This window comes from Talaromyces proteolyticus, assembly GCF_021365285.1.
Source record: "Talaromyces proteolyticus strain PMI_201 chromosome Unknown BGW36scaffold_13, whole genome shotgun sequence".
Classification (NCBI taxonomy): domain Eukaryota; kingdom Fungi; phylum Ascomycota; class Eurotiomycetes; order Eurotiales; family Trichocomaceae; genus Talaromyces; species Talaromyces proteolyticus.
In genome coordinates this window covers 1,428,741-1,452,259 of record NW_025764289.1, presented here as the reverse complement: position 1 = coordinate 1,452,259, position 23,519 = coordinate 1,428,741, and the positions used below count along the sequence as shown (strand labels likewise).

The window sequence follows — 23,519 nt, the reverse complement described above, 5'->3', positions numbered from 1 at the left end:
TGGGAGGACAGGAGGAATGTTGCGTTGCAGATGTAAGCCGAATCACTGTATTATTCTAATTTCTAGGGATGGTAGGTGTAGGCTGCGGTCATCGTAGCATAGGCATAAGCATAGAAATAAGCAGAGTATGAGTAGTGCATGAGCCTATCGGGTATATCAATCACACCAGATGAGTTGCAGATGGGAGGATTGTGCCGGCAGACCAGAAGATAATCATGCAACTGATGCCAGGCAAGGTTAGGGGCATACTCAAAAATTGACCGACAGATTACAGTTGGTCTTATAGATAATAGTTGCACGCTTTGACAGGCATTATTGAATAATATTTGACATTAAAATAATATCGACGCTAACGAGAGTTCGACCGAGAGATAGCTCGGGGGTCTCGATTCCGAGCTCCCTGGGCCAAAAAAAAAGGGAAAAAGAAAACTGCCGCGTGACCGGCGGAGACAGCGGGACAGGCACCCAGGCACCACTTAGAAGCAGTTAGTCTCCGCTGGCCGTTGTTGGCTTTGCCACCTCAGCAATCTAGTGTAACACGCCGTACGATGTCTGTCGCCAGTGGCCCGCGCTGACAGACGATCAGTCTTCAAGGGATAGAATATTATCAATTTCGGGTTGACATTGCTCAGTCAGCCTGCGGACTGCCGGCCAATTGGCTGCCCCGTACGATGCTTTGCATGCACGCGTTTGCGGGAATAGGTTCGCGCTCCGAAATCGTGCTTCAGGATGACTATCAGTATCTGCCACGCCTCCAAAGCTACGGCCAAGCCAGAGTCGCATATTCGCAGATCATTGCGGCAGATCAGATCATCAGACCGCTTCCTGGTGGCCCGCAAAGAGATTAGAATGGGGCCTTTATTCTCTGGGGCTTGGCAGGAGAGTGGAATTAATCTGGTAGGAGTATGTACTCCGTACTAGGGCTAAGTATATGCAGTCATGTCAAGAGATGATAATTAATAAATAGCAATAGTCACAAAAGGGCATCTCGGCGCCAACCCCGGGCACAGCAAGGGCGTCTTGGTCTGGCCCAAGTCTGGCTATAAATGCGTGGGGTGGGCGCCCGAGTGGCAACTCTGACTCTAGTATTAACCGAGACCGCATTCCTATACAGCCATACTATTGGTGTTATTCTTGATAGATGGTCGCTTCTCCTCGCTCCCGCTACTCGTTTACTGTTCAACATCACGAGCAACATTAATGAATAGCCACTAATCATCAGAAAGACAGAGAGATACACGCGTACATGCATTTATCCATATATACATATATATAGATAAAGTGGGCCGCACGTTTTTTAAACTCTTCTCCCCGGACTTACTCTTTTGGTCCTCCCGTTCAGAATCAAAATCAGCCTGTTCACGCGCTCGGCTGATATTTTACTCCATCACACTAAACCCCCACCACTGTTCCAGTTCCACTGCTTAGTGCTCCCAAGCAGAGTGCCAGCAGTGCGGTGCTGCTTAGTGCCATCTGGAAGCCCGCTCTCTCCACTATACTTCCCTTTAGTCTGCTCATCTATAGACTAGGAGTAGTGCTGTGCCGGTGCCGGTGGACCCAGCTTCCATATTATTATTATTTATTGAAGGCCAGAATCGTTCCTCCGCAGCCATCGTTGTTCACCCGACTCTCCTATACGCTGCACAGGAGTATACAGCATATTCACATCTGTCATGTCTGCGGCCGTCCACACGACAATCGATGTACTAGAATCAGAGCTGGCTAGGGTGAGATCAGCCCTACAAGACGTGCCACTCCAGTATGTGGTGCTCGACGAAGACGCCACCGCCGGCGCTTTGGCGACACACAAGAGAAACCTGATCGGCTTCGACCACGACTTTTTCTCCGGGAACCAGCAGCTGACCCCCAAGGAGCTGGGCTTGGTAGAGGTCCAGGAGGTGATTCCCACCCCGTTCGAAGAGAAAACTATCGAGCTATCGCCACCTACCAATCTAATCGACATCCTATCCAACAATGTAGTTTTGCACCACTTGGCGCCTTTGATGTCTATATCATCCCTGCTGTCTCTGGCGTCAACATGCAACACAGCTCGCTTCATCATTTACAACACGCCATATGTGTTCCGCCATTTGGACTTGTCTACATGCCAGGGAGCCCTGCTGCCTAGCAAAGGTGCTGCAACTGACGTTAGTGATGACATGCAAACCGAAGACCAATTTTACTCGGCTCCCCTGCGAGGGATCTTCGACCGATTAGAAAAGCAGTCGATTCTCTCCAGTGTTCGCACACTGGTCTTGGATGGGTTGCCTGTGACGGCTGATCTGATTGCTGATATTCTCCTTACCGATCGATTCAATATCAACATTCTGTCCATCCGTGACTGCTTGCATCTGAATGAGCAGAAATTGATGCAGACAATCGCTTATGCTGTTCGTCCTAGTCGCCCGGCCGGAACGCCGAAAGTGAAGGGTATCTACCACTTCACGTCAAAGGCTTACAACGGTGAGCCTCAATGGGGCCAACGACTTTCCTCCCGCCGAGAGTGGTGGAAAACCCGCGATAGCCTTTCTCCCCGCTCTTCAGGCTCAACAACCCCGATCCTGTCAGATGCGGAAGATGATCTCAATGAATGGTACAGACCATCCGGCCAACTGTTGCGAGGGTCGACTGAGGATGGCTGGGCTCAGATCATCAGGAAGTGCGAAGGCATCATTGCTTTCGATGCAGTTCTGTGCCGCGGCCCAAGACATAATGCCGAACTTTACTCATCTACCAATACTAGCAAGCCTCGCCCTGAGGAAAGAATGCTTGCTCCAGCCATTGCAACAGTTTCCCTTGGGCCTCGCGGTTGCGATTGTTGCCGAACGTCACCTGAGGGACCAGCAATCTGGGGAGAATCACCAGAGTACTGCTTCCCATTACTCAACCCTGTCCCTCTCCATACGTCAAATGTTCTCGAGGCCAAACGACCAGTTCCGAAGAATGAAAGTGCCGTTATGATTGCGAGTTGCATGGAATGCCTAAAAAACCGATGGTGCCATCGTTGCAACAAGTGGTTTTGTTTCAGCTGTCTTCCTAGCCCTGTCGAGGCAGGAACTCGCTTGAGTCCGCACCAGACCGTCATCAGAAGACGTGGCTCACAAGCATCAGGCCAATCTACACCAAAGCTTGGTCCCGGTGTCAGCAAAGATTGTTGGGAATGTGGACCTACTGTAAAGCCCCTACAAGATTATGCTATAGACGCGGCTAATAATTGAATTGAATAGTGCGCAAGTTGCAAAGTAGATCGCCAACTTTCTTGCAGCAGCTGCTTCGGTGAGTACTGCTTCGAGCACAACGACGGCTGCTCTACAACACAGGTTTGTGGCATCTTACCAAAGACTGATCGTCGTGTTCTAATCTTATGATACAGTGCGACTGGTGCAACATCAGCTCAAGACGGCTGGGAAGGAACGTACTATAGAATATAAAACCAACATCGAAGCGGCTGGATCTCCGTACATGTTGTGTTTTTGGGTTATCGGGTTATAGAACAGCGGTGTTCTATGTGGTTGTTCTATAGGCTAGGCCTGGTGCATTCGGGTTTATTGGGACAGGCGTTTGGGTGGTATATGACATGACCAATTAACGACTTATAATATAGCTCTGCTCATAATTATTTTAATGCAACTCTCATCTTCGAATGCTCGATGTTTATATAAGCGCAGTATTATTGTGTGTATATTTGTACAGTACTATTGCCACACTGATAAGATAAGGAAGGCTTGGCGGCGGCGGCGGAGTAGATTACTGATGCGGAGGAGTATCTTCCAGAACATAACGACATATTACAACTATTACAACCCTGTTAACCCTCACCATGTAAAATTTTCTGCCTGCCTTTTTATCCCACTTCTCACAATATATAACCCCAAAACAATGACTAGCGAAACCCCTCCCAGCACTCTAAAATGGTCGTCGCAACTACTTGTCACGCCACCAATCCGCACCCCCAAGCTCCCTGGCGACAAGATCTTACTCCCCCAATCCGCCCTCGAACAACTCCTCGCCGCGGCGCCGGTCGTCGAAATTGAAGATAACAACAGAGAAAACCCCGCCTCCTACCTCCCCCGCACATCCGCTTTCGACCCTTTTAACCCTTACACTTTTAGCGCCGAGGCACAAGCTCGAACGGTCGCTTCGTCAAGCTCCAGGACGCGGCAACCGCAGCTTCCGCACCCGCTTACGTTCCGAATCACAAACCCGAATAATGGGAGAGCTGTGTATGCCGGTATCAGGGAGTTCTCGGCAGAGGAAGGGGAGGTTAGTCTGAGCAGTTTTCTGCGGGGTGTGCTTGGGTTAGAAGCGGAGTCTACTACTACAGCTTCCGGGGTTGGTGCTGATGCGGTGGACGGGAATGCAAAGCTGGCTGCTGCTGTTACAGTTGATGTGCAGCAGTTACCGAAAGGAACCTATGTGCGGCTTCGGCCTGTGGAGGCTGGATATGAATCTGAAGACTGGAAGGCGCTGCTCGAACGCCATTTACGCGAGAATTTCACGACGTTGACGATTGGGGAAGTGCTGAGAATTCCAAGGGGACGGAATCGGCATTTCGAGTTTTTGGTCGACAAGGCTGCCCCGGACGGAAATGGGATTTGTATTGTTGATACGGACCTGGAAGTTGATATTGAGCCATTGAACGAGGAACAGGCGCGAGAGACATTGAGGAGGAGAACGGAAAAGGCTTCGTTGGAAAATAAAGCGAAGAAGAAGAGCTCGACTGGGGGGTTGATTTCAAAGGACCAAGACATAAGCGGTCGAGTCGGGAGAGGGGAGTATGTCGATTACGAATTGAAGGATTGGAATTCGTCAAAGGAAATTCACCTGCAACTTGAAGCTGCTGATGGAGCTGATTTGGATGTTTTCATCAGCCCACTCACGCCGTACCAAAGATCGCGACCGAGAAGTGATGAGCATGTTTTTGGGGACATGTCGTCAAGGCCGTCGAAAAGCTTGAAGATACAACCCTCGACACCGGAATTATTGGATGCTGAGACGCTGTACATTTCTATCCACGCATTTCCTCCCGTGGGAGAATCTAATCCTGATGCTGGAGAAGACTCTGATGCATCAGTAGAATATGTTTTCCGCGTGACGGATGCTCATACGGACAACTCAGACCATATTATGACAGAGGACCATGACCCAGAGGAAACTCAATGTAAGAATTGTCACCAATGGGTGCCACAACGAACGCTGTTTCTACACGAGAACTTCTGCTTTCGCAACAATATATTGTGCCCGAAATGCGACAATGTTTTCCAAAAGTCTTCTAGCGAATGGCAGAACCATTGGCACTGTGACCAAGACGAATCTTTCGGCAACGATGTATCTAGCAAAGAAAAACACGATTTCGTATTCCACAAATCGCACATATGCCCGAATTGTGACTATTCGGCTTCAAGCTTACCGGCACTAGCACACCATCGCACTACTAGGTGCCCTGCAAAGATGATCCTTTGCCAATTCTGCCACCTCGTTGTGCCACAACAGGCAGATACAGACCCTGATATGAACGACCCCGAGGTCCTACTTTCTGGCCTAGCACCCCACGAGGTCGTCGACGGAGGCCGTACCACAGAATGCCATCTGTGCAATAAGATAATCCGACTGCGTGAGATGAAAACCCACTTACGTCACCACGACCTGGAGCGTTTATCCCGACTCCCACCATCCATTTGCAAAAACGAAAACTGTGGACGAACATTGAAATCTTCTACAAATCCCAACACATCCCTCGGCTTGTGTACCATTTGCTTCGGCCCTTTGTACACTGACGCACATGACCCAGAGGGCAAAGCCTTGAAACGCCGTATCGAAAGACGATACCTATCGCAAATGCTCACCGGCTGCGGGAAGCCATGGTGTCGAAACGAGTACTGCAAAACAGGACACCAGCAGCGTTCTTCACAGCCCTCCTCCTCTCCATCTGGCAGTCTACCCACATCTTCAAAAGATATCCTGCAGACTATAAAACCACTCCTCGACGCTATAGAGCTGAAACCAGGGGGTGTCAATACCGCTCCATTCTATTTTTGTGTTGATGAAATGAGTCAACAAAGACGTATCGTTGGCGAAATGATTGCCGCCGAAACTGTTTATGATATTAGATGGTGTCTCGCGGCGTTGGAAGCCAGCGGCGGGGATTTAGACAAGGCGAGAGATTGGTTGAATGGATGGGCACCGAAAAGAGACGAAACTAGATCTGAATGATGACGATAGATAAGAATTTATGTAATTAATCCTTTTGTCTATAGAGAGCCATTATTTCATATTTCATACAGCCGTGACAAAATACAACTACGACAACAACATTGCCCGTACATAACCTGACCTTTAGGGTCATTAACGTCCACTACCAGTATAACTGTACTGCACGACAGGAGCCAGCCGATTTCGAACAACAAAACCCATTTAGAAAGACCCCGTCTTAGCAGCCAACGTCCCGCTTCCCCGCGACGAAAAGATCCCCATAATCCCAAACACCACATAAAACAGCGCCAACGGATATGCCACCAAGCCTCGCATGCCACGCATACGACCCACAGCACAAAACATCCCCGAACTACTATACGTACACCACCCCACAGCCGCCGACGTGAGCAGATACCCAAACATAGTATCCATCGGAATCAAAATCCCAATCAGACTGGTCAACACCAGCGGCAAGAAACAATACCCCAACACACTTGCCGACCTTGGAAACGTCAATGTCGCTGAGAAATGCCCTGTCACGCCATCGCTTCCGCCAGACGAACCCGGTGGTTTGGTGTGAGGGTCGTAGTTGGTCGGGTCTGCGGCGTTGGGGATCGGCGATGATCCGCCGGCGTCGAGGGAAGGAGACATCAAACTCAAGATGAGATGGAGAGCGAGCGCGCCGAATACCGCTACCCCGTAAATGTAGCCATAGAACACTTTTCCGGAAAATAATAGAAACGTGCCGTAGAGCAGGATGTAGAGGATTGCGCCGTAGAGATCGCTGTCGTCCATTAGATGCTGGTCTATCCGGGCGAAGGGGTTGAGGACTGTCAATGTCTGTATTTTTGTTACTAGTCAGCTACTCAGATCTTGTGTGTAGGACGGTGGGGGGACTAGCCTTGCTTTGGATGTGATCAAAGTTCACGCCTAGCTCCTCCAGCAAAGGCGGCTCTCCATCATACCCCTCCGTGCCAAAAGCAGCAAGCCATCCTGTCCTCAATCCGCCTTGGTCGCCCATCCGTCCTGAGACGCCTTGACTAGGACCAGCACCGAATCCGCCATAGCCAGCGGCGCTCCCGTTTGAGGCAGGATATGCTTGTGCCTGGGCTGGGGGGACTCCGTAACTTCCGTATGAAGCTTGTGAGGGAGTCGTGTGGCCAGAAACTGAGTAGGAGGAAGGGTAGAACTGGAGATTCTGAGGGGAGGACGGTGTCCCGAAGGACTGCTGGGAGTAGTACTGGGCCATGGCGGCCTGACGCTGTTGTTGTCTTTGGAGATGGAATTGAGGATGTTGCGTTGTTGATGGAGGTTATTGGAGGTTGTTTGTTGGGGACTTGACGAAAGCTTATTGAAATCGTCAAGGAGTGTATGGGGTGTTGTGACTTTTGGCTGCTGTATCAGAGTAGGTAAAAGGATAGTTATGGTTGATGACTGGTTACGGATGTGGTTTTGGTTTGTGGAGTAGACAGCTTGGCCGCTTGTAGCCTCCGTCATTGGCTCATCTGCCGCTGCCTATGTACCGCAGAGTACAGGCACCAGTCAGACTTAGTGAGGTGATGTCGAATGACCATGAAGTTTAAATGTAAAAGAGAGGGAAATATATTATACTTGTTGATTGACATGCAGAACGGTGAGTGAAACATCCCCACAAACCATCATGTCTACCAGCCTCTAATTCTACATAATGACACACGTATGTCTATAAAAAGTTGATTCCAATACCCAACTGAAGCCCCTTCCTCCCCTCTTCTCCTTTGCGTTGGACTATAGGGAGTGAAAAGTTCAGTTCGAATCGAGCCACTGGGTGCGCATACACCAAACCAACACCAGCAGCTACACTGGGAAGGCCGTTGCCAAGCTCAGCAAGAGTCGACGCGACGGCATTCTTGACTTCGTCATTGGATTTTGGCGTTTCCTTCTGAGAAGTGCGGAGAGAGAGCAACCGACCTCCGTTGACAAAGGCTTGTAGACGTAGGGGCGTCTCCTTGCCAGCGCGTGGTAGAGGAACAAACAGATTGGCACTTCCTGCGGCATAGACATCGCCGCCGATTGCATTGCTACTGTCATGGGGTCCAAGGCCGGCTTGCCGGAAGCCTCGAACATCTGTAGGGCCACCTAAAACGAAACGGTCATTGACGCGAGATGCCGGTGTTGCTGTCTTTGAGTCGAGATTGAGAGGATAAAGCAGCCCTGCTCGGAGTCCAGTGCTGAAACTAACTCCACTTTCTCCTTTGATGAATGGAATTGGAATAGGAACTGCTCCCTGAGTTTCGATCTCTGATTTCCAAAAAGCAACATCGCCTTTCAATGGTCCCCACCCGGCAATTTCGTTCACGGTTTTGGCGAACAAACCACGCGACGGCAAAAGAGGATTGTTCCGTCCGTCGTGTATCCATGTATGAGAGATGCTGCTTTTAACACTGTCGCCGGCATCACCACGAACAGTCAACGAAGTGTTGGGTGCTAAACCAGTGACTTGTCTCCAGAAACCATTATAGGCAAGCTCATGACGCTGGCCTGACCGGCTTTGCCACCGTAACTTAGCCCATCCTCCTTTGAGCACCTCTTCATGGCTAGCCCATGGCTTTTCTGTCGCACTAGCAATAGCACCGATCTCCGCGCGGAAGTTCGGGTCACTCAAGATAGGGGATTCGAAGGCGGCCTGGTAAGCAGACCTTGTCCGGGTACCAAGTGATGCATTCAAGTTCAATGATTCTGCACCACCAAAGATATTACGCCATAGAAGGTTTCCATAAGCAGAACCTTCGGCGTTTCCTAGGTCAGTTCCGGTTTTTAGGAGGATTCTTGATTTTTCTCGGACCGACACATATACGTCGAGATCTGTAGGCAGGGCGTTTGGATCCGTCGGTTTGTCTAGAAAAACGGAAATTGGTTCATGGAAGATATCTTTGACAAGTTAGAGTTGAGTTATTGCCAAGCTAAAACAATAGATATAGATCTTACCAAAGCGGTTCAGTTTCTCTGCTCCGTGAGACACTTCACGCAAAGCTTCTGATAGTGTATAAGGTTTACCCTTATTAGCACTCAGGATTGGACTAAAGACACGCTCCAGAAAGCCTGTGCGAGTATGCTTCGCATTGAGGATCTGTATCCGAGATATCGTGCATGGCAAAGTGGAGTTCTCGTCAATCTAAGACAGACAATTGCGTCAGGTCAAATCCCTTCATTCTGGGTTGGAATGTAGAGAAATATACCAACTCTGCGAGCCGAGACTGGGCTTTCTGGTAAATCGCATTGATACGCTCATTGACAGCTTGTTGTTGCTCCTCTAAAAGCTTCGGGTCCGTCTGTTGTTGGAGGCGATTGAAGATCTAGGATGCGTCCGGTCAGTCAGGTAAGCCTTGACAGTAGAGGGCTGGTTTCATTACATCTTCATCGTCACTTGTAAGAGGAGACCCCATCTTGAGGACTCAGGCACGACGCCGATTCTGTTGTTGCGCCTAGTATCTCAGGAATTTCCAGAGCCGGGAGAAACACGTGATGTAATGAAGGAACCGCGCGCAGTTTTCCGCCTCGGGCGACGGTGGCGCTTGCCAGATCGGGCGGCCATGCCAGCTTTCTGACGACAGTCACTCTTTGCTTGACAGACGCTCCCTTCTTTTCTTACATACCCATCACGAGTCGCAATATCTGGATACTTTCTTTGTTTTTTAGCCTTTCTGCGATCAAAGCGTGGTCTTAGGCACGTCGCCTGCTGATATTTATTAAGCATATTGCAAGATAGAAGTGGTAGAATGGCTACCAGAGCAGCGCACAAGCGTGTACGTTTCCTGGAACATCATACTTCTATGGATGCTGATTTGTATTTAGCTTACGCGAGAATACCAAAATATTCAAAAAACCCCACCTCCGTTCATTGTCGCACATCCCTCGGAGACGAATATATTAGAGTGAGTGATCATCCCCACGGCATTGTAGCAGGTACGCTGACCGAAGGATTAACAAGGTGGCACTACATTTTGACCGGCCCCCCAAGACTCCATATGAGAATGGCCAATATTGGGGCACGTTGATATTTCCTCCCGAATACCCCTTCGCGCCACCAGCCATCCGAATGCACACGCCAAGTGGTCGATTCCAGCCCTCGACGAGGTTGTGTCTGAGCATCAGCGATTTCCATCCCAAATCCTTTAACCCAGCATGGGAGGTGTCGACTATACTAATCGGCCTTTTGAGTTTTATGACCAGCGAGGAAATGACAACGGGCAGTGTCAGTGCTTCAGAAAGCGAACGCAGGCTATTGGCTGCACGTTCTAGATGGTGGAATTCCACCGGAGGAGGATCGCATTCAGGTGTCTCTGCAGGCGTCACCGCCACCAGCAAGGGAATCAATAACATTAAAGCAGGCGATGGAGGGCTCAAATTTCGCACGGAATGGACAGAGACAGACCAAGAGAACTGGAAGTGGATGAAAGACAACCGCATTGATACAGCGACTGGACAAATCATTCCCGACCCTAATTCTTTAGCGGTGAACAACTGTTCTCCCGAAACATCAGCCTTTCGCCGACGCCCCGTTGGCAGCGGTCCGCGACTAGGCGCTGTCATGGAAGGCGGCCAAGTTGCGAGAGAAGCCGGTCAGAGCTGGATCCGGCGGCACAAGTTTTTAGTGGTGCTGGCAGTTATCTTCGGATACGCTCTTGTGACCAGATTATATCAGGATATTCAAGGCTGATGGTAGCAGGATTCAGCCTTACCGCTCATCTTTTCTTTGTCTATCGCGATGCAGGCGATTCTTTGAGGAGTCGAGACGCGATGAGCCGCATGATCTTTTCTTCCATGTCTTAACTTGTTTGACGGATTTTAGAGGCGGTGTTTTGATAAGCGAGTATGCAAAGCTCATAGAATATATTCTATACTTCCTTACGCTAGGGCGGAGTGGGCTGGGCTGCGTCTGGGCTCAACTAGTAAGAATGAGGCTGGCTGTTCGCTGTGGGGCTGCAAGGCCGTTATTCTTAGTACGTATTATTATTATTTAGTATTAATATTTACTTTTTCCATATGCATGGTTCACCACAGCTCCTGAATTTCACATATTTTGGTGCACCTTGAAGATGACCAACAAACTGCATCTTTTATCCCCTGGAACCAATATTTCTCATACTGTGCTCGCCGGCATCCGTGTGTCAGTCCTGACTTCCTGAGGCTCAGACCAGTAAAACCTCTAGCAACAGACACAGGCTAGTAGCTCTTTTAAATTTTCGTGATGGAAAGTCAGCTGCTTGCTGCAGCTAGAGGTGATTTGGCGTGTATGAAGACTGCTCAAACTTCCCACGGTAAGCTAGGTTCAATCTTCGTTCTGTTTCTGATTCGTTGCTGTTGATCCTTGTGGAGAGCATCTGTGTACAAGGCTGCGCCTGATTTGATGTGGTTTTCTTCTTGTCTGTTTCAAATAAGAGCAAAATGGACGCTATTCAATGTGTCTCCAGTTACCCCGCCTGCTCGATTTCGATATGATCTGCTTTTGTGTATATTGACTACAGGCGAAGATGAAGCTAACCATACATCCACGACATTACTGAGGAACAGCAGAGACAATAGAATCAAGGGATATCAATCTCCCTTCCTACACTTTTATTGATCATGACGACCTGCCGTCAAAGCGCATCAAAGATATCAACTCCAGGAAGGCTATCAGGTCACATGTCATGCGCGATGTGCGGCGTCGCGAACGAATTGCTGGTCACAAAAGAGCCCCCGGCGTGAGAACACTACCGGCTCAGATATTTCTGAATTATCTAAGCCTAAGGCTCGCTCGCTCGAAACGTCTCTGATTGAACCAAAGCATCCCCATGTTGTGAAACATGCGCTGGCTGCGGACTTGCATCTGCACAATGGTCGTTGCTTGGATCCTTTCGATACATTACCAGGTACTTCCGAAATACAATCGTTGGGAAATGTGCTATTCAAATACTGTAAGTGAATAGTATCATGTTCGATACAGAGACTCAAGATACAGCACCTGTTGTTTTTGAGATCCATGAGACCGTCTAAGTCGGTACTTACATTGAAGAGAAAGTGAACTCAGTGGTTTCCCAAATTCTATGAATACTCATTCTTTCATGTTGATCAGCAAGATATTTCCTCCATGGAAGTTGCTCACGAAGTGTTATGTTAATCAGATTTGTCGGTGTTTATCCCCATGACATTTACAACCGAATCAGTCATTTTCCGCGATGCAAACGCCACTATACATACCTCAGTAAAGGATTGTTTGACCGAAGCCGGGCGATTTTATGGCTTACTGACGGTGGCAGCCGCGCATAAAAGCGTTATTTTCGGGCGGCAGTTGGATCTTACCGGTTCATCTTCAGAGAACCACAAAGATTCATCTGACCTAGACTACAGTGTGATGAAAGGCAAATGTATACAAGCCTTGAATAGGGAACTGCGAGATTCTTCTCAAGCTTTTGGTCGCACTGCAATTAAGATTGTTATTCATCTGATAGCTAGCTCTGTAAGTACTAAGAAGAAACGGGTTCAAAGCAATACAACCACACACCTCTCTGTTCCAAACCCTCAAGCTAACAATGAACAGTTAATATTGGGGTTTTATGTGGAAGCACAGACACATCTTACCGGGCTTAGGAAGATGGTTGAACTATGCGGAGGGTTGGCAAGTCGAGGGCTTCGAAGTCCTAGTCTTACCCATGCTATCGTATGGTAAGGGGCAGTTTCGTGTGTTTTACGTCTTCTATTCCCACCCCACTTACCTGGATCCCAGGAGCGACCATAAAATAGCAACTGGGCTAATGTCCAAGCCAATATTTACATTACCGTGGGAACCTGCACCTTTGACGGCAGAACTAAGACAGCAGATTTGTCCCTCGCCATCATCACATTTGACACTCCTCGGTAGTGCTTTTTGGAATGAGCACTCCTCAGAGTTCAGCCAGTCTTTGATTCACAGTGTTAAAAAATTGCGAGACACTCTTTATTATCAGAATTTAATCATGGAACAAGAACGAGAAGAAAAACGGGATAATCAAACCTACCTATTTCAGCTCTATAAGCTGATAATTGAAGCTGAACACGACTTACTTAGTTACCCATTCCAAATATCGGGAAATAGTTGTGAAACCTCCCATACAGCGAATCTCAATTCCAAAGAAGCAATGGCGCGGATGGGATGTATATGTGTCTTCAACTCCATTGTCATTGTCACACCTCCAGCGGCCGGAATGGGACGATCGCTTACCAATTTTATGAAGAAATCGATCTGCACGTTCACCGACCAATACCCGTTCCTTCAATTCACGATTCCAGATCTGAATCTTCTTGCCTGGGTGCTGTTCATTGGTGCCCAGGGCTCTCTGAACCAGCCTGAATATACGTGGTTTGTCAGTGGCCTGGCTGACGTTGTTAAACTGCGGATCTGGGGAAATTGGGCCGATGTTGTTAGTGAATTGCAACGATACATCTTCATGCCACGAGTTCAGGACGTGATATGGCGGTCTATATGGGAAGATGCCATTTCCGTCCGCGACAGACGTGAGTAGGAGATGCTCTGATCTGATACGCCGTTATTGTGAATGTCTGGCAGCATGATGGTTACTGTTGCTGTGGCTCCTCAACTTTATACCCAGCTTCTATGACGCATCAGGTAGTGCCATAGAAGCATGTAGATACTCAAAAATTATTATTAATGTCGATGTTTAACACGTGCAAGCGGGACTCTTGGATCACGCTAGACTAATTCTAGGAAGGAGATTCCGGGTGGACCCGCTGCAGGGGCCTTTCCGCTTTGGATTGCGACATGTATGTCATCTTTTCAGGGAGAGAAAAAAATCATTACGACCACCCATATATTTCTTTCTTCATCGCATTGCTGCGGAGGCCCTTGATTTCTCTGGCAAATTATACCATATTCTCTTCTCCGTACATTTCTTCTAATTTTAAACACAATGGGATGGTTCTGGGCAGATTCACAGCGGCCGGCCGCTGTGCCTATCACCACCGCTCCTTCCGCGCCTCCGGTAAGCTCTTCAGTATCAAACATGCGCTCAATTGACCAGTTTACTGACAAATAAAAGCCTGGATGTCCTATGCACCAGAAAGACGTCACAATCCAAAATTCAAATGAACCCTCTCAAAGCGCTTGTCCCGTGAAGAGGTCGCCAAACTCGCCATTTTTTGCCCAACCATCCCCAGAACAACCCTCCTCAACACCCGCCCAGACATCCTCAAGCACTTCGAAAATCAACCCCTTCAACTACATGTTCTCATTCATATCTCAAGAGCGTGCATCCAACCAAACCGTCGATCTCCCCGTCGAACGCGAGATCTCATCAATCCCTCGCGCCGACGGCGCTGGCGGCAACTGGGAGTATCCATCCCCTCAACAAATGTACAACGCGATGCTGCGAAAGGGATACACAGACACACCCCAAGACGCCGTGGAATCGATGGTCGCCGTACACAATTTCCTGAACGAAGGTGCCTGGGACGAAATCGTCGAGTGGGAACAGATATTCTCCAAGGGCTTGAAGAGCGGATGGGAAAAGTGTCGGAATGGGAATGAGAATCTGGCAACTGAGTTGGCGAAACAACGCTTGAGAGCTGGGGGGGAAGATGTGCAGCCGAGTCTGGTCCGGTTTCAGGGACGGCCGCAGGAGTTGAGTCCAAAGGCGAGGATTTTACAGGCCTTGGGATGGCTGTATCCGGAAAAATTCGGGTATGTTTTTGACTTGATTAGCTTATGATTTCAGGGTAGCGTTTGTTAATATGGATTGGACAGTGCTGAACCCCCTTTTGATCGCCATGACTGGTACGTTTCTCGCGAGACTCCATCCGGGACGAAGGAGGTTCGCTATGTGATTGACTATTACTCGGGGCCACCGGAGCCAACTGGGGAGCCGGTCTTCTTCCTGGACATCCGACCAGCTGTGGACACACCAACAGCAGCTGTCGAACGACTTATGCGATGGGGCGGCGATGTCTGGTGGAGAGCCAGCGGCGGAGCAGTGCGAAACGCCAAATAGTCACTTCCATGGTGCATACTACATCTCCTCTATCTCCTCTCTGGTTGAGCTCAGCACGGATCTTTCTTGGTTCTGCTCTGTTTAGGGACAAGTAAATGCTCCGATTTTTGTAAGATGCATTGTAGGTTTTGCGGCGTACTTGTTTGTATTACTAATAAATGATTTGATGTCTACTATGTATAAAATTGATTATGTACTATCACTTACAATTCGATATATTAATATACAACGTTAAAACCAGTGAAAGCAACGCTGTCGTGTGTTTCTATTACTATTTTACATGTATATGGTAGTGTGTGCGTTAGCATATGTACAAGTCTACGACTGGCATCTTAAATATTCGGCGCAAGCATATCATACTTGACGCACATCTCCACACTTTCCATGCTCGCCTGCAAGAACGTGCGAGCCTCAAGACCAACCCAGACACGAAGCATCGAGGTATCGCCATGGCGTACCGATTCTAAGAACGTTCCGCCCGAGCCGAGCTGACGAAGGATGGGGAGAGCACTGGTAACAAACAAAGTAACAGTTAGAGTCCATGTAGCAAAAAAGGAAGTAAAATTTCCCATGCGTTAGTGGAATACCTCTTGAATAGATCGAGGTTACGATCTAGGCTTCTCCCTATCCCTTCCAAGAGCAGGATCGAAATAACCACGTTCACAAAGTCGCCTTCTAGGCGCACGTGATGCTCACGCACCATCTGTAGCACTTGGCTGAGCACATCGCCGATTTTGATATTGCCGAGCGCAAAAGTTCGCGATTTGACGCCGAGCACGAGATGTTGCATTTTCAGGGCGAAGATTTCGGAGTTGATGACAGCGTCGGGTTGCCGGCAGCGTTCGACCATGAGTTGGCCTGCTTTGTATCCGTCAAACTCGGAGACTGCGCGAAATAGGTCGAGGAAGTTGCGTCTGTTTTTCTCATTTAGTTGGGTCACGAGCCCCGTGTCGATGAATAGTAGTTGGGGTCTGTAGCCCTCGGAATCTAGTTCAGCAAGAGCCTTTACCCATGCATGGGAGTCTTCTGTGTGAGGTCGAAGACGTCGCAGGACTTCTTCCATGACATCTACTTCGGCAGAGGAAGTAGCCTCGAGGGCACGCGTGGGTGCGCGAAGGGAGAGATCGAGTTGGCTGGGTTTGTAAAAACGAACCATGATGTTTCCTGGATGTAGATCGGCGTGGACGAAATTATCGATGAGTAGCATGTGAAGAAAAGCGTCGAGGCCCTCATCTGCAATCTCCTCCTGATAGACGCCTCCCCCGTTTCTAAGAAATACGGAGAGAGGAATACCCTGTGCAAATTCCTCCACCAACACCTCTCTTGTTGTATATTCTTGGTAGGGATAAGGGAACCAAGCAGTCGTTCGTTTCATGAAATGTTCTCTGAATATTGCCAAGTTTGTCGCTTCAATTCTGAGGTCAAGCTGGAGTTTCATCATCTCTCCAAATTTCTCAACCTCGCCCGGGAGAGACAGCCATTCCATGGTTGGAATTAGGTTTATTAGTTTTGCAAAAAACTCCATAATATTCAAATCCCTTCGCACAGTTCGTTCGACTTTAGGATGGAGCACTTTGATGGCGACGTAGGAGGAAGGCACTCTATGAGGTGAGCTCTTGACGAGCACGTCTACATTTTTCCTGACTCGAGCGACCAAGTCCTGAGGTATGCCTCGTAGGTCTCTATCATGCTGTGCGGCCAAGTTTGGCTTTAATCTTGCTTTATACACTTGCGCAATGGCTCCAACTCCAAGAGGCTCTTCGTCGAATTCTTCGAATATGGCTTCGAAGGCGAGGCCACCGAAGGCTTTAGACAATGTCTTTTTCGTGGATTGAAGAGAATGCGCAGGTGCGTTTGAGTGGAGGGAGGACATTCGATCACATAATTCAGGTGGGAAGATATCTGTTCGAGACGCGGCCCATTGTCCAAGCTGAAAATCAATAGGTTAGCTAGAGCCTACGGCATAATCAATGTCAATAGAACGTCGCACCTTGATAAAAGCTGGACCGGCTCGCTCCATCGATTTCACAAGAAAGTCAATCCACCATAACGTACCCCAGCGTTCGTTATTGCGCGTAGGATTCCTTCTTCCGATCCATATCACTGGCACTGAAATAATCACTGGAAGAAAAATGGCAGCTAGATGCAAGAACCGAAGCCCAGTCGCAATGGGTTCATAAACGTAAAGATATAGAAAGACATAAACTTCTTGTCCGGCTCGAGATATTCCATGTGCATTCGTGGAGACGGTCTTTTGTATTTCATCCAGCGACGCTTCTAGCATCTGCAATTCCCCGCTCGTCTCTTCACTGTTTTGCTCGGCAAGCTCCATGAAAGCGCCAGGGCTCAATGCAGCCGCCACGAGCACGGAGCCCAGTACCGGGCCCTTTCCTGGAAATCGTGGCCATGTTCGTGATCGGGTGCTTCGAAACTGTGGTTGAAAGGTCTGCGAGAAGCGATTCAATCGGAGAGGCGATGATGTAGTAGAGAAGAGTCGAGGACCTGTCCCGCGCCGAAAACAGAGACGGCCGAACAGAAAGCCGCCTCTCATGGTTTGAAGAGTTGCTTGCACTTACCTTTGGCCATAGAGAGACAAACAATAATGACCCATACCACTAGATAAAGCGAATGCCTAGGTCAGACAGGGTCAAGACAGTCAAGACACAGAGGTGCAGTGCAGTCTAGTAGCGACACCACGGAATCCCTCGGATTGGATGCCGCACGTGTTAGCGGGTCGACCGCTCATAGTACGTCATTCTGCGGTGACTGCGATCATTCAAGGAAGCAACAGATTTCAAGGCCGAGCAGCTGCGACCTCGATTAACGCATGCAGAGACCACTTACTGCTGTTAATTGGCTCTATCCTATGCCTCTGCAGAAAATAGAACCCACGTTTTCCGCAAGAAGGGGGAGATGTTGATGCTACCGTTTGCGGTCGCATGCTTGTTCAGTGCCGGGCCCGCCGGATCATCATGCATCACAACTACTTAAGAGGGTAGTTTGCCAGGTCTTCGTTAATTGTTTCTTCGTCTGTTATGCACGATTGCACGTACGCAACTGCAGAGCGACGCTTTCGGTCCTAGGGAAGAAATGGGAACTCTCTAAAACTCAGTCTAGAGTGAGGCGCGAGGAATATATCAATAACTCTCTCTTCATCATGGGTCATCCTGGCAATATCGAGGCAAACACCAGCCGGACGAGTGCAAGACGCTCGCGGAAGGGGTTACTCTTCATCCTCTTTGCTGCCCTCTTCATATATGTGGTTGGAGCACTTCTACTCTTTTACACAGATGTCTCATACTTCGTGTTGGTGGTGAGCCCATTTCTATGGGATATCAAGCCAGCACCTTTTCATGCATTCTCCGCAAACAATATCACATATTTTGAGAAGCCAAGCGGTGTGAAAATCTTCGGGATTGTGGGATATAGAAACCCCAATCGTACGGGGATTCTGAACTGCTATCTGCAGGTTTGTCACGTCGTCTTTCTTATCAGTTGAATTTTTTCTGATATCTTTGAGCAGAGAAACCTCGCGCAGAATGGTGGTTTGTTAGACGAGGTCATTTTCATCCCCGAAACAACAGAAGAAAGCCATCTCCAATGGCTTGAAACCATAGCCAAGCAATCTGATTCGTACTCTATCCGCACATCAGATGACGTGATATATTCGAGTAACGACTTGTACATCAAAATCGACGGAGATGTGTTATACATCGAAGACGACGCGATCCCGTCTGTAGTAAATACAAAGATGGAGCATCCAGAATCGCTTATAGTGTCAGGCAATATCATCCACCAGCCAGCCGTAGCCAATTTTCATCTGCGTCCGGGTGTGATTAACCCGAACTTCAAGGAGACGGGCTTCCAACAAGCAAAGCAGCATTGGCTTTCGTCGATTCTTTCATACTGGCACGATCCACATTCGCCCAAAGACCAAACCGATATCCAGATACCTATCAAGGACAAATACCATTTTCCAACACTAGGGAATATATTAGACACTGAACGGTACAACTGGGTAGCTCAACAAGCCCGACAGCATTACTCGTTCCTCGAGCATCTGGAACAAGGTACTCTTGAACGATACAAATTCCCGGAATGGAAGAACCCGCGCAAAGACATCTCAGGCTCCCTTGTTTGCATCAAGGGCTCTGATATGAGGAAAGTAGCTGTCAAAAGACAAACATCCTCGTGGCTACGCAAGCATACTGTTATTGATGGTAAGAGGGTTGTTTCTCATTACAGCAACGAAGCTGGACTGCAAGGACTTGACTCGACTGACGTGATGGAGAGATATCAGCGGTATGCTAAAGAGAATATTTGCCCGGAGGTGATAGGATTTATATAACCATATTTAAGAATGCCCACTACAATTAAGTATTAAATTTAATATTAAATTCCAAAACAGACGTAGCTCAAGTATACTGCTCCCCCCCCTAACCCAAAACGGCAAGCAAGCGGGCTGCCGATCATTCATCACGACCCAAAAGTTTCTCATCTCCAATCCATACATTTCCATACAATTAATCCTCCCCTACAATGCCAACACAAACCTCCAAACCGCCTCCCCCTCCCACTACCACCAACAGCAATGAAGCCGACATAATATTCAACCGCGCCAACGTCGCGCTCGCCCGCAGCCAGCGGTTAGTCGCATCATGGCTACCACCGAAACCCGTCGATGATGACGGGAGCGCAGCGAAAAGCTCAGCTGAGACGCAGAGATTAGAGGATGAGATGTTTACGGCTGTGCCGGAGAGGTACTACCCCATACACTCAACCCATTCAATCTAATTCGCCTTGTCCCTCTTTTTTTTTTGTGTGTGTTGCAGTTGGGATTAATACGTTGTGAATCAGGCTTGGTCTCGGCGCAGCACCCCCTAACGCCGACAAACCCTGGCTTCAGGCTGATCTTAGCGCGAACGATAAATTGAGACAGCAGTTGTTGGGCAGGAATTACAAGAAAGTACAGGAGCAGAAGCAGAAACAGGCGCAGGCGCATGGCTCGGCGGCGAAGGATCGAGGGGCCGGGAGGAATAATGATGATGATAATCTTGCTGGTGAAGAGGAGGAGGATGAGGGCGAAGGGAGGTCAGCGGTTGGGAAGAGGAAGAAGCAGCAGCAGCAGGGTGAGAAAGGAAGGGGGTCGGTAGTTGTTCCTACGGAGGAGAGGAAGGAGGGGGAAGATGTTGAGAGTCCGTCACTCGAAGAGCCAGATACCAAAAAATCGAAGAAAACGGCGGCGTCGAAACGGAAAGGAGCTGGTAGTTTTCTCGATGAATTGTTATCTGATAGGAAGAAGAATCGGAAAAAATAGAACAATTAAAGAAGATGAGATTTCCTGTTCTTGTAACTTAAATTGCGGATTCACGGTATCCAATGGTTCAACGCTTGATTTCTTTTGTAGAGCATACTAGGCAATGAATATATCATCCGAGTCTTCAATGTTTCCGACCAAAAGAAATATGTATGTATGAGGATATAATAAACTCACAGGTGCCAAACCCGCGACTGAACTCCAAAGATATGAAACAATATGAAACATGAAATGATTAAGATGGCAGGGTCTCGGTATGAGAAACATCAATGTAAGCTGTGGTATAACACAACACAACATGCAAATTAAGGTAAAAAATCGTCCCATCGGTATAAGAAATTAGTATACACGCTAGAACTCACCATGAACACACAACACACCGATTCCAAGCTTTGTTTTCGTAAATGTTAAATACTGTCATCGCCTTGAGATATCAAAATTGGGAATTGGACTTTGTTGACGTGTAAAAATATTGAAAAAAAGAGATCATAAACTGTACAAAGTACAAAAAATCGCGTTATATCACTGAATACGCTTTCTTTTGCGGTCTTCAGACAACGAATCCTCTTCTTCGGGTCGTTCGGCCGTATCAGTAGGGTTGAGGAGGGAGTGTACATTGCTTGCCATGCTAGATCGGCGTGTAGCAGGCAAAGAGGAATTATTGTGAGGAAATTTCGGTCCACCTCCAGGCCATGTACTATCCACATTCAAATGTGACGACAATGGAAGCGGTTCACCGCCTAGAGGTGGAGTTGCATGGCGAGGTATATCGGTGCGTCGTCTAGGGCCGCTGATTTCATACTGTGCTAGAACATCTCGAACCTGCTGCTCGCTCGAAATGGGGGCGCGATGAGGGGAAGATGGCCAGGGTCCAGATGAGTTTCCAGATGCATTGGCGAATGGGGAAACGCCAGTTGGCGGCCACCCATGTTGACGGATATCCGCCGAAGTGTGCCGACGAGTAAGATTGGGCCCGGGAGGAGACGACACAGAAGAAAGCGGGTGAGGGACAGGGGGTTGCTGGGGTGGGGGAGGGGGGCGGTATCCAGGAGATGCATGCCCGGCTCCAATAGAACCGTATCGGCGAGGCGAGACGGCTAGATGTTGCGGAACAGGAGGTCGAATGGAATTCGACTTAGAAACATCGGCAAGCGAAGGACGACGGCTGTCATCTTGAGGCATTTGGCGTGGTGAGAGAGGCGGACCAGCTTCTGCTGTTACATTTGCATAGAATGGCTGCTGTCGACTAGATAGAAGGCTCTCATGTGGAGTTTCCAAACCGCGGACTGTGTCCAACTGTCGTTCAATTTCTCTTTGCATGTTCGAAACTATTATCACAATTAGCTTAGGAATGTCGACTATGAATTAAAAAAGAATACCATCTCGATATAAGGGACTGTCACGATCCGGAGTCATGGAAACGAGAGCTTGAGAAATCGAATTCGTCCACTGGAAAATGTTAGACCCATCTTTACAGAAATAGGGTTTGCCTACCTGATAGCATTTAACCAGGCTCTCTGCAAGAGCCTGACACCGAGAACTCAACAAAAATTGATTCTCTTCCCATCGCGCCATGCGGCTTTGCATGTCAAACATTGAATGCTCGAGGTTCATAAATCGCAAGTCACCTGCATCGTGTATTGGTTCGGCAGGCGTTCCCGGTTGAGATGGTCCGGGCTTGTTACTGGAGAACGAGTCTCGATGGATAAGCGTATGGCGAGAAGCACGTCGCTTGATTTCTCTCAGACCGACCAAGTCTCCCCTTTTGAAATTGCCATTTCCATGCTTAAACTCCCATAATGCTGAGTCGGGCGATCCGGTATGAAAGACATCGCTCACTATAGCGAGTCAGATAAACAACACCACACATTGAACAAGATCATCTGTACCTTTGTGAAAGCCGTACATATTCAATTGTCTCACAAAAGACGAAATATTAGTGTGTTTGAAGTATTGCCTAGGCGAGATCAGAAATATGTCTTTCAAAAGAAACGATATCTTTCAACACCGGGGCATGTAGTTGACATACGATAGCACTTTGGAGAATTCAGACGTAGGAGACATGACAAAGCTTTCGTTCGAATTGGACCATGAAATGAGATGTTGGATGTTTGTGTCTTCGAGCATACTGCATCAAAGATTAGCTTCTACCGCCGAACTGACTGTAACAAGGCCATCCTACTTGTATAATTTGTGAATAAAGGCTGTCTGGACTACCTTGGGCTGCTGTGCGGCAGTGGCAGCTCCCAATGTATGACCCGGCCCCGCGGTACTAGTATTGCTTGCATTTGCGCCATCCGAAGGTCCATTGGGGATGTGCATGGCCGAATCGCCATCATGGCTGTTTGGAGTCGGCGGTACTGGCGCCGACACAGTGGGAGTGATATCCATCTGGTCGTCGCGAGCCGAATCGGAGGATCGCAGGGAGGAATTGAGGAGGGGAAGGTGTCGCTGGGCGCTGGGGGTATCGCCGGCGGTGGAGAAAGGGCTTCTAGAAGGGAGATCTGCCACCCTGCTCATCGCGAAGATGCGAGGTCTGCAATATATGTATATGTATGTGTATATATATATACACGTCTTCGGTCGAGGAGAAGTCGAGGCGGGAGTTGTGTTCGGTGCTCCTGGTCGGTAGTGCACTCACTTATCGGCGTGTTGCCTCGTGTCTGATAGCGTCTAGCTCAATCTCAAAGCAGACTGATTGTCGGAGCGTGCGTCGCAGATAGCTAGCTAGCAAAACTCACGGCCGAGCGAGGCCCATGGGAGGGAGCATGGCTCACAATTGACTGACAGAAACCGATCGATCGCAGGGGATGAGGGATGAGGCGGGATGAAACAATGACGAGCCGCAAGAAGCCACGCGAGGAGAGAAAGAGCAAGCAAGCGACTAGAAGCTGCGGGGAGCCTCGTGGTTGCGAGCAGGTGATATGAATAGAGGCGAGCGTACAGCGCAGAATGTATGAAAGCACGAAAGTGCAAGTCGGAAGTATGAATCCACGGGGCCA

The 23,519-nt window shown here is 48.7% G+C and overlaps 11 protein-coding genes across 11 annotated transcripts; 7 read left to right on the top strand and 4 right to left on the bottom strand.

Annotated features, from left to right (window-relative positions):
- Positions 1 to 1,673: 1,673 nt before the first annotated feature.
- On the top strand, positions 1,674 to 3,424 carry BGW36DRAFT_306707 (uncharacterized protein; the record flags this gene model as incomplete). The annotated part of the gene is made up of 3 exons (XM_046212173.1): positions 1,674 to 3,173; positions 3,228 to 3,320; positions 3,374 to 3,424. The coding sequence occupies 3 exons, from the start codon at positions 1,674 to 1,676 to the stop codon at positions 3,422 to 3,424; spliced, it is 1,644 nt and encodes a 547-aa protein (XP_046067164.1).
- Positions 3,425 to 3,782: 358 nt separating this feature from the next.
- On the top strand, positions 3,783 to 6,314 carry BGW36DRAFT_63090 (ubiquitin fusion degradation protein UFD1-domain-containing protein). The gene is made up of 2 exons (XM_046222476.1): positions 3,783 to 4,880; positions 5,808 to 6,314. Exons 1-2 carry the CDS (start codon positions 3,880 to 3,882, stop codon positions 6,211 to 6,213), a joined length of 1,407 nt encoding a protein of 468 aa, XP_046067163.1. The 5' UTR covers positions 3,783 to 3,879; the 3' UTR covers positions 6,214 to 6,314.
- Positions 6,260 to 7,638, bottom strand: BGW36DRAFT_465783 (putative Golgi membrane protein). The gene is made up of 2 exons (XM_046222315.1): positions 7,097 to 7,638; positions 6,260 to 7,035 (listed from the first exon to the last, which is right to left on the bottom strand). The coding sequence occupies exons 1-2, from the start codon at positions 7,442 to 7,444 to the stop codon at positions 6,415 to 6,417; spliced, it is 969 nt and encodes a 322-aa protein (XP_046067162.1). The 5' UTR covers positions 7,445 to 7,638; the 3' UTR covers positions 6,260 to 6,414.
- A 141-nt stretch (positions 7,639 to 7,779) lies between these two features.
- On the bottom strand, positions 7,780 to 9,767 carry BGW36DRAFT_389701 (putative mitochondrial outer membrane protein). The gene is made up of 4 exons (XM_046217384.1): positions 9,588 to 9,767; positions 9,414 to 9,530; positions 9,163 to 9,349; positions 7,780 to 9,105 (listed from the first exon to the last, which is right to left on the bottom strand). Exons 1-4 carry the CDS (start codon positions 9,618 to 9,620, stop codon positions 7,898 to 7,900), a joined length of 1,545 nt encoding a protein of 514 aa, XP_046067161.1. The 5' UTR covers positions 9,621 to 9,767; the 3' UTR covers positions 7,780 to 7,897.
- BGW36DRAFT_389699 (putative ubiquitin-conjugating enzyme Ubc6) lies at positions 9,761 to 11,231 on the top strand. Its single transcript, XM_046217383.1, has 3 exons — positions 9,761 to 9,980; positions 10,030 to 10,109; positions 10,156 to 11,231. Exons 1-3 carry the CDS (start codon positions 9,954 to 9,956, stop codon positions 10,892 to 10,894), a joined length of 846 nt encoding a protein of 281 aa, XP_046067160.1. The 5' UTR covers positions 9,761 to 9,953; the 3' UTR covers positions 10,895 to 11,231.
- Positions 11,232 to 12,361: 1,130 nt separating this feature from the next.
- On the top strand, positions 12,362 to 13,718 carry BGW36DRAFT_411701 (uncharacterized protein; the record flags this gene model as incomplete). Its single annotated transcript, XM_046219179.1, has 2 exons — positions 12,362 to 12,882; positions 12,944 to 13,718. 2 exons carry the CDS (start codon positions 12,362 to 12,364, stop codon positions 13,716 to 13,718), a joined length of 1,296 nt encoding a protein of 431 aa, XP_046067159.1.
- Positions 13,719 to 13,998: 280 nt separating this feature from the next.
- On the top strand, positions 13,999 to 15,448 carry BGW36DRAFT_389684 (putative cytochrome c heme lyase). The gene is made up of 3 exons (XM_046217382.1): positions 13,999 to 14,195; positions 14,253 to 14,893; positions 14,957 to 15,448. The coding sequence occupies exons 1-3, from the start codon at positions 14,124 to 14,126 to the stop codon at positions 15,198 to 15,200; spliced, it is 957 nt and encodes a 318-aa protein (XP_046067158.1). The 5' UTR covers positions 13,999 to 14,123; the 3' UTR covers positions 15,201 to 15,448.
- Positions 15,449 to 17,986, bottom strand: BGW36DRAFT_389682 (putative ubiquinone biosynthesis protein). Its single transcript, XM_046217381.1, has 3 exons — positions 17,191 to 17,986; positions 15,788 to 17,130; positions 15,449 to 15,710 (listed from the first exon to the last, which is right to left on the bottom strand). The coding sequence occupies exons 1-3, from the start codon at positions 17,749 to 17,751 to the stop codon at positions 15,533 to 15,535; spliced, it is 2,082 nt and encodes a 693-aa protein (XP_046067157.1). The 5' UTR covers positions 17,752 to 17,986; the 3' UTR covers positions 15,449 to 15,532.
- Positions 17,987 to 19,591, top strand: BGW36DRAFT_411698 (uncharacterized protein). Its single transcript, XM_046219178.1, has 2 exons — positions 17,987 to 18,669; positions 18,724 to 19,591. Exons 1-2 carry the CDS (start codon positions 18,358 to 18,360, stop codon positions 19,546 to 19,548), a joined length of 1,137 nt encoding a protein of 378 aa, XP_046067156.1. The 5' UTR covers positions 17,987 to 18,357; the 3' UTR covers positions 19,549 to 19,591.
- Positions 19,592 to 19,634: 43 nt separating this feature from the next.
- Positions 19,635 to 20,537, top strand: BGW36DRAFT_389679 (uncharacterized protein). Its single transcript, XM_046217380.1, has 2 exons — positions 19,635 to 19,960; positions 20,058 to 20,537. The coding sequence occupies exons 1-2, from the start codon at positions 19,740 to 19,742 to the stop codon at positions 20,515 to 20,517; spliced, it is 681 nt and encodes a 226-aa protein (XP_046067155.1). The 5' UTR covers positions 19,635 to 19,739; the 3' UTR covers positions 20,518 to 20,537.
- A 502-nt stretch (positions 20,538 to 21,039) lies between these two features.
- Positions 21,040 to 23,037, bottom strand: BGW36DRAFT_306232 (HSF-type DNA-binding-domain-containing protein; the record flags this gene model as incomplete). Its single annotated transcript, XM_046212131.1, has 6 exons — positions 21,040 to 21,845; positions 21,897 to 21,966; positions 22,012 to 22,355; positions 22,407 to 22,474; positions 22,547 to 22,645; positions 22,700 to 23,037. 6 exons carry the CDS (start codon positions 23,035 to 23,037, stop codon positions 21,040 to 21,042), a joined length of 1,725 nt encoding a protein of 574 aa, XP_046067154.1.
- Between the last annotated feature and the right edge of the window lie 482 nt (positions 23,038 to 23,519).

Excerpts from the sequence above, each read along its gene's own strand:
- BGW36DRAFT_63090 (XM_046222476.1), top strand. The coding sequence starts at position 3,880 with ATGACTAGCGAAACCCCTCCCAGCACTCTAAAATGGTCGTCGCAACTA. Across the intron at positions 4,881-5,807 it reads GTTTTCATCAGCCCACTCAC|ACGCCGTATCGAAAGACGAT; the intron begins GCCGTACCAAAG and ends CAAAGCCTTGAA.
- BGW36DRAFT_465783 (XM_046222315.1), bottom strand. The coding sequence starts at position 7,444 with ATGGCCCAGTACTACTCCCAGCAGTCCTTCGGGACACCGTCCTCCCCT. Across the intron at positions 7,036-7,096 it reads TTGATCACATCCAAAGCAAG|ACATTGACAGTCCTCAACCC; the intron begins GCTAGTCCCCCC and ends ACAAAAATACAG.
- BGW36DRAFT_389701 (XM_046217384.1), bottom strand. The coding sequence starts at position 9,620 with ATGGGGTCTCCTCTTACAAGTGACGATGAAGAT. Across the intron at positions 9,531-9,587 it reads TTACAAGTGACGATGAAGAT|ATCTTCAATCGCCTCCAACA; the intron begins GTAATGAAACCA and ends GACGCATCCTAG. Across the intron at positions 9,350-9,413 it reads AGTCTCGGCTCGCAGAGTTG|ATTGACGAGAACTCCACTTT; the intron begins GTATATTTCTCT and ends TGTCTGTCTTAG.
- BGW36DRAFT_389699 (XM_046217383.1), top strand. The coding sequence starts at position 9,954 with ATGGCTACCAGAGCAGCGCACAAGCGT. Across the intron at positions 9,981-10,029 it reads CCAGAGCAGCGCACAAGCGT|CTTACGCGAGAATACCAAAA; the intron begins GTACGTTTCCTG and ends ATTTGTATTTAG. Across the intron at positions 10,110-10,155 it reads TCGGAGACGAATATATTAGA|GATTAACAAGGTGGCACTAC; the intron begins GTGAGTGATCAT and ends CGCTGACCGAAG.
- BGW36DRAFT_389684 (XM_046217382.1), top strand. The coding sequence starts at position 14,124 with ATGGGATGGTTCTGGGCAGATTCACAGCGGCCGGCCGCTGTGCCTATC. Across the intron at positions 14,196-14,252 it reads CCGCTCCTTCCGCGCCTCCG|CCTGGATGTCCTATGCACCA; the intron begins GTAAGCTCTTCA and ends GACAAATAAAAG. Across the intron at positions 14,894-14,956 it reads CTGTATCCGGAAAAATTCGG|TGCTGAACCCCCTTTTGATC; the intron begins GTATGTTTTTGA and ends TGGATTGGACAG.
- BGW36DRAFT_389682 (XM_046217381.1), bottom strand. The coding sequence starts at position 17,751 with ATGAGAGGCGGCTTTCTGTTCGGCCGTCTCTGTTTTCGGCGCGGGACA. Across the intron at positions 17,131-17,190 it reads CCGGTCCAGCTTTTATCAAG|CTTGGACAATGGGCCGCGTC; the intron begins GTGCGACGTTCT and ends ATTGATTTTCAG. Across the intron at positions 15,711-15,787 it reads AACCTCGATCTATTCAAGAG|TGCTCTCCCCATCCTTCGTC; the intron begins GTATTCCACTAA and ends GTTTGTTACCAG.
- BGW36DRAFT_411698 (XM_046219178.1), top strand. The coding sequence starts at position 18,358 with ATGGGTCATCCTGGCAATATCGAGGCAAACACCAGCCGGACGAGTGCA. Across the intron at positions 18,670-18,723 it reads TTCTGAACTGCTATCTGCAG|AGAAACCTCGCGCAGAATGG; the intron begins GTTTGTCACGTC and ends ATCTTTGAGCAG.
- BGW36DRAFT_389679 (XM_046217380.1), top strand. The coding sequence starts at position 19,740 with ATGCCAACACAAACCTCCAAACCGCCTCCCCCTCCCACTACCACCAAC. Across the intron at positions 19,961-20,057 it reads TTTACGGCTGTGCCGGAGAG|GCTTGGTCTCGGCGCAGCAC; the intron begins GTACTACCCCAT and ends GTTGTGAATCAG.